Here is a 6,886-nt window from a genome sequence, read left to right as displayed (position 1 = left end):
GCCCTGGCAGCGACAGTTTTCCAAAGAGGAGCTCTAAGGCCAGCTGCAAGGTTAGGTTTGGATTCTCCAGGGGTGCCTGTGCTTGAAAGCCCCCCAGAGGCCGTGCAGAGTGGTGCTCGCAGTAGCTCTGTGCAAGTCTGCCATGGGCTCAGGAGGCCAGTATCTAGAGAGAGGGAGAGGGAAGGACAGTGACACTTCTAAGACAGTTTTAAAGAAATAATTATGAGAAGAGGCAAATTAATTCTGGGGACTCATGTGATATATCTGTTTAAGAGAAAAAAAAATGAAGGAGGTTTCTGACCATAACCAGGCTGACAAAGCACAGTAATGTGGTTTCCTATGGGATTCAACTCCTCCTGCATTGCACAGGACACTTCAACAGCTGTCCTGACAAGCTCTAAGTAATGAACTTAATCCACCCTGTGCAAGCAATGGGGCAAAAGATTACAAAATCCATGTATGCAATTGAGATGTGTTACATTGGGACGCCCAGGATACACCTCATCGAGCTCTCCTAGTGTTTAGACGCAAGATGGAAGAAGGAAGGGGGAAGACAGAGCAGAAGGTATATTTAAATATGAAACTCCTAGGCTGAAAGAAAAGAAAAACATTTTAAAGAGCACTCAGTGAGACTCTGTCACCAGCATAGCTAATCACAGAATCACTGAGTGTTAGGGGTTGGAAGGGACCCCAAAATAGCATCCGGTCCAACCCCTGTGCCAGTGCAGGATCACCTGGGGCAGGTTTTGAATGTCTCCAGAGACTCCACTAACTCTCTGGGCAGCCTGCTCCAGGGCTCTGGCACACACAGTGAAAAGGTTTTCCCTTCTGTTCCTGTGGAACTTCCTCCTTTTATTCGTCGGACACAGCGAAGCCGCTGGGTCGTGTTGCTGCGGCAAGGTGACCCACCCTGTAGTTCAGGGCCTGGGTCTCTGCCTTCATGGCAGCCTGTTCCCTTGGCACCCTGTCAGCTTAACAGCCCTGTACTTGGGGTCTGTGTGACGAGTTGTGGAGCCCTCCATTCCCCCTTCTGTCCCCAGCAGCAGCCCAAGGTCCCTGTAAGCAGGGCTGGGGAGGCTGCTTTAGGCAGCTAACAGGAACCAACCTTGCCTGGCCCTTAGGGGGCTGAGGTCAGTCCCTGGGCTCCTGAAGAGGTGGTGTTGCGCTGCTGCCAGGAGGGCCGACCCGTAGGTGGGGCACGGGCCAGAGCCTGTGGCTCTCTGTGGGGCTTTTTGGGAGTGCTGCTGAGGCCTCACTCTGTCCTGTTGGCATCCTTTGTCAGGGTAGCCAGATCCTAGGCCTGATGTCTATCGTTAGCTCAATTGCAGAATTTCCTCGTCTGCTGTTCCTGTCCGTAAATTTTTGCCAGTGCTTCTGTAATAAAAAGGTTTTTATTTCTCCTGTAACTTGCAAGCTGGTGACCTCCTGAGGAGCACCACTGTGTTGTTCACAAAGTTCTTTGCTGTTGCAAAGCTGGGAGAAGTGTGAGGTTCAGCTGATGAAGTTTCTCTCTTTTAGAAGTGTCTGCTCAGCCGTCCTCTTCCTGGATCTCGGAGCTTTGTCTCTCCCTGTTTGCGGTGCCCCGACAAGGACTTGTGCCGACACATCCTCGGGAAGCTGAAACCACCAAAGGGTTTAATGGGTGAGAGCAAAGCTCAGCTGTGTGCTGAAGCTGCAAACCTTGCCCAGAAGGCTGTCCCCGGCTCGGGGTGATAAAAAGAACAGGAGCGTAGCCGCTCGGCTGTCTTTCCTTCTGTGATGCCACAGGGGGGTGGGCGAGGATACAGCAGAGGAGCAGTGAGGGAGGGGTGAGGGCAGCCTCCCACAAAGGCTGCTTGCAGACCTGAAATGCCAAATGTTTGAAATGCCAGGACGTTCTTGGAGGGGAGGGAAAGCCCCGGGAAAGTGTAAGAGTGAGTGTGAGGTGTTCCAGCCGAGGAACAGCGGTGCTGCTTATTGAGAGATTGCAGAAGGGCAGTGATTTGTGTGCAGAAAGGCCTTGACGTGCCCCCCCTCTGTTCTGTAGAAAGGCTTCTAGAGGAGAAAAGCACATCCTGAGCAGAGCCACGGGGGGGTGTGGGGTGTGGTTTGAAACAGAAATAGCAACTGTCTCTCAATTAAAACAGTGGATTGTCTTTCATGTGTGTGTGTGGTGTGCTGTTTTTTCATTGAATGGAAAAAGCTCTGCAGGGAGACCAGCTGATCTGCTCCCGAGGCACAGCAGCACCGGACCTGCTGAGCGTTGGGGGCCTGTTAAGGAGGGTCTGCTGTCATCTGAAGTGGGCTTGGGGGTATGAAAGGGGAATTTGGGGGCATGTGAAGGGTTCTGGGAGCATCTAGAGGTGTCTGGGGACCTCTGGAGGGGCTCCTGGGTCATGTCTGGAGGGTCACGGAGGAGTGGGGGGGTCTGTGCCTCAGTGTGGTTTCGGGGTCTCTGTGTCAGGTCCCCACAGCGTGTGGGTTGCTGTGTGGCATTGCTGGAGTCTCGGTGTCCCTAGCGCCCCTGACTCTTCTGCTCACTGCTCCCACCTTGTGGGCACGGCCAGGTACTGCTTGCTGTCGCCTGCTGCCAAGGGTGTGAGTGGCCTCTGAAGGGAGGCGCAGAGAGGTATTCTGGGGCGTCTAGAGGGGCTTTGTGGGCATCGAGAGGTGTCTGGCGGCCTCTGGAGGGTCTCCGGGGGGGTCTCTGGAGGGTCCTGAAGCAGCTGAGGGGGCGGGGAGTGGTGGTGTTGTGTTAGAGGTCTCTGGGGGTTCCAGGGTTTGGGGTCCCGCAAGATTGGGGTGGTCTCACTCCGGTATTGGGTGTCCTGCAGTCCCAGGACCCCCCAGCCACATCTCCCCCGGCATCTCAAGGCGAGCTGCGAGCACCTCAAGGGCCTTAGAGGGTGAGAAAGGAGGTCTGGGGGCATGTAGACGGAAGTGAGGGCATCAAGACGGCACCGCTCTCCCCGTGACAGCGCCTGCCCTTCCCAAGACGGCACCGCTCTCCCCGTGACAGCGCCTGCCCTTCCCAAGATGACGTTGCCCTCTCCGTGACAGCGCCTGCCCTTCCCAAGATGGCGCCGCCCTCGCCTTCTCGGCTTCGACCTAGCCAGCGTAACTATCATCCCCTCTGCTTTCTCCGCTCCGCATCAGCTCAGTGTAGACTCTGCTGCTCTCTGGAGTTGTTTTGTCCCTGCTGCAGGACTCTGCCACGGGTCTGGGGGTGGGCAGCAGCGAGGGGGGGGGCAAGAAACATCAGCAGCGAGGGGGGGTGGGTGTCGATTTGCCGTGGTCGGGAGCAGTCTGCTCCCAGTTCACGAGCTGTTCTCCTGTCTCTCCCAGCTCTTGCAGGCTGACCCCAATGCCCCCAGACTCGCCCAGCGATCCCAGGGTGAACCCCGCAGCACCCAGATTCGCCCAGCGATCGTCACGTGATTAGGGGCCACGCAAAGGAGGGGCGGGGAGCAGAGAAAGCGGCGGCGGCGCTGTGAGGGATAGGAAAGGGAAAGGGTGGGAAGGGAGCTAGAGGGGAGGGGGAGCGGGGAAGACCGCGCAGGTAACGTCACTGGAGGCGGGGCTTGAGGAAGGCAATAGGATGGCTATGGGGGGCGGGGCTGGAGGACTGGAGGCGGGGCTAGAGGGCGGCAATAGAATGGCTAAGGGAGGGGGCGGGAACGAGAGGGCATCTGCGTCACAAGGGGGCGGGGTTTGAGTGAAATAGGATGGCTATGGAGGGGGCGGGGAAAGGGCTGAGGGAGGTTGCAGGAGGTGGGACTGGAGGACTGGAGGCGGGGCTGGAGGGCGACAATTGGATGGCTATAGGAGGGGGCGGGGCTGGAGGAGGGCAGCAGGATGGCTATGGGGGGGCGGGGAATAGCGCAGACTATGTCACGGGGGGCGTGGCCTGAGCAGCTGGGGCAGAGAGGCGATGGCTGCTGATTACGTCAGAGCAAGGGGGCGGAGCACCCAGGTGGGAGGGGGGAGGAGGGCACCAGGGCTGCCCCGCGCGGTGATGTCAGAGAGTGGAGTGGGGCCGGCTGCGCCACGTGGGCCACGGGGAGCGCGGGAAAGGGATAACGGGAGGGGAGAGGAGGAGGAGGGGAGGGAGGGAGAGGCTGGGGGGGGTCATTAGTGGCCACCGTAGCTCATTAGTGGCCACCCAAGCTCGATACTGGTCCAGACTCGTCCAGACTGGTCCAAACCGGTCCAGACCGGTCCAAGCCAGTCCAGACCGGTCCAAACCGGTCCAAGCCGGTCCAGACTGGTCCAGACCAGTCCGGACCGGTCCAAACCGGTCCAAGCCGGTCCAAGCCGGTCCAGACCGGTCCAAACCGGTCCAAAGCGGTCCAAGCCGGCCCAGACCGGTCCAAGCCGGTCCAAGCCGGTCCAGACCGGTCCAGACCGGTCCAAACCGGTCCAAGCCGGTCCAGACCGGTCCAGACCGGTCCAAACCGGTCCAAACCGGTCCAGACCGGTCCAAGCTGGTCCAGACCGGTCCAAACCGGTCCAGACCGGTCCAAACCGGTCCAAGCCGGTCCAGACCGGTCCAAACCGGTCCAAACCGGTCCAAGCCGGTCCAGACCGGTCCAAACCGGTCCAGACTGGTCCAGACCGGTCCAGACCGGTCCAAACCGGTCCAAGCCGGTCCAGACTGGTCCAAGCCGGTCCAAGCCGGTCCAGACCGGTCCAAGCCGGTCCAAACCGGTCCAGACCGGTCCAAGCCGGTCCAAACCGGTCCAAGCCAGTCCAGACCGGTCCAGACCGGTCCAAGCCGGTCCAGACCGGTCCAAACCGGTCCAAACCGGTCCAAACCGGTCCAAGCCGGTCCAGACCGGTCCAAACCGGTCCAAACCGGTCCAAGCCGGTCCAGACCGGTCCAAACCGGTCCAGCCTGGTCCAGACCGGTCCAAGCCAGTCCAAGCCGGTCCAGACCGGTCCAAGCCGGTCCAGACCGGTCCAAGCCGGTCCAAACCGGTCCAGACCGGTCCAAGCCGGTCCAGACCGGTCCAAGCCGGTCCAAACCGGTCCAAGCCAGTCCAGACCGGTCCAGACCGGTCCAAGCCGGTCCAGACCGGTCCAAACCGGTCCAAGCCGGTCTGGACCGGTCCAAGCCGGTCCAAGCCGGTCCGGACCGGTCCAAACCGGTCCAAACCGGTCCGGACCGGTCAAAACTGCTTGAAACTGGTCCAGACTGGTCCAAACCGGTCCAAAACACTCCAGACTGGTCCAAACCGGTCCAAACCAGTCTACACTGGTCCAAACTGATTCATACTGTTCCAAACTGGTCCAAAACGGTCCAGACTGGTGCAGACTGGTCCAAACTGGTCCAGACTGGTCCAAACTGGTCCAAACCAGTCCAGACTGGTCCAAACCGGTCCAGACTGGTCTAGCCCTGGCTCCATACTGGTACATACTGGTACCTACTGGTCCCCCCTCTCTTCCTCTCCCCTCCCTTCCCCTTCCTTATTCCTTTCCCGCCCTCCCCTCCCCTTTTGCCGCCCACCCCTAACCCCTTTCCCGCCTTTGCGCTTTCCCCTCCCTCCTATTGGCCGCACCGCGCCAGAAGCTCCCTCCCCCTTTTAGCTTGGTGGGGGGAGGGGGCATGGCCAGCCACCCGCCTCCACTTCACTCCCTCCCTCCCTTATTTGGGGGGGGGCGTGGCCAGCCCCCCACCTCGCTTCTTCACTGCCCTCCCTTTGTGGGTGTGGCCAGCCGCCCTCCTCCGTTTCACTCTCCCTCCCTTATTTGGGAGGGGGCGTGGCCAGCCAGTCCCATCGCAGTGCACTCCCAGTCCTTCCCATTCTCTCCCAGTTCCCTCCCATTCCCATTCCACTACACCCAGTTCCTCCCTGTCCTTTCCCACTCCCTTTCCATTACCCTTCCAGTGCCCTCCTAGTCCCTTCACTGTTCCCTACCAATTCCCTCCCAGTTTCCTCCCACTCCCTCCCAGTCCCCTCCAATTTCACTCAGGTCCTCCCAGTTCCCTCCAAGTCCCCTTCCAGTTTGACCCAGGCCCTTCCCAGTTCCTTCCCAGTCCCCTCCCATCCCTCCCATTCCCTACCACTGCCCTCCCTGTCAATCCCAGTCCCTTTCATTCCCTTCCCAGTTCACTCAGTCCCATCCCAATCCCCTCCCTGTCCCTTCCCTGTCCCTTCCCAATCCCCTTACTGTCCCATCCCACTCCATCCCAGTCCCTGCCAGTCCCTCCCAGTCCATTCCCACTATGTCCCCTCCCTGTCCCTCCAAGTCCCCTACCATACTGTCCCACTCCCTTCCCAGTCCCCTCCCAGTCCCTCCCTGTTTATTCCTGTCCCTCCCAGTACCTCCCAATCCCTTCTAATCCTATCCCAGTATGGGAGGAGACCAGTAGGGACCAGGAGGCACTGGGAGACATACCTGGACCAGCTGGAGGCATTGCTGGAGCCCTGGGAGACAACTGGAAGCAGCAGGAACTCAACTGGGAGCACTGGGAACAACTGGGAGAGCACTGTGAGCACTGTGAGTATCTCCACATAACCCCCAGTGCCCCCCTCAGCCCCTCCAGACCTCCCCAAAGTCTTTCCAGAGTCTCTGAGTTCTTCCCAGTGCCATTCAGAGCCCTTCCCAGTACCTCCCAGTTGACCCTTAGAATTTTCCCAGTGCCCCCTCACTCTCCCCCAGTAACCCTCCCTGCCCCAGATCCTTCCACAGCCTCCCAGTGCCCCCCCAACTCCCTTCCAGAGACCTTCCACAGCCGCCCAGTCCTTCCCAGTAGTGTCCTGAGACCCTCCCAGTGCCTCCCAGTCCTTTCCCAGTCTGGGAGGAAGCTGGCAGGGGCTGAGAGGCACTGGGAAGGACTGGGAGCCATACCTGCAGCACCTGGAGTCAGTTTGGAGCCCTGGGAGACAACTGGAAGCAGCAGGAA

At 59.5% G+C, this 6,886-nt stretch overlaps 1 protein-coding gene across 1 annotated transcript; it reads left to right on the top strand.

The window, feature by feature from the left end:
- Positions 1–3,910: 3,910 nt before the first annotated feature.
- LOC137459600 (uncharacterized) lies at positions 3,911–6,779 on the top strand. Its single transcript, XM_068170426.1, has 3 exons — positions 3,911–3,952; positions 5,566–6,480; positions 6,703–6,779. Exons 1-3 carry the CDS (start codon positions 3,911–3,913, stop codon positions 6,742–6,744), a joined length of 999 nt encoding a protein of 332 aa, XP_068026527.1. The 3' UTR covers positions 6,745–6,779.
- Positions 6,780–6,886: the final 107 nt, after the last annotated feature.

The sequence above is a fragment of the Melanerpes formicivorus genome, unplaced genomic scaffold (assembly GCF_026170545.1).
Source record: "Melanerpes formicivorus ecotype bairdi unplaced genomic scaffold, bMelFor1.0.p_v2 SCAF_380, whole genome shotgun sequence".
Classification (NCBI taxonomy): Eukaryota; Metazoa; Chordata; class Aves; order Piciformes; family Picidae; genus Melanerpes; species Melanerpes formicivorus.
The sequence above is the reverse complement of the archived record's forward strand: the minus strand, read 5'-3'. Positions and strand labels throughout refer to the sequence as shown.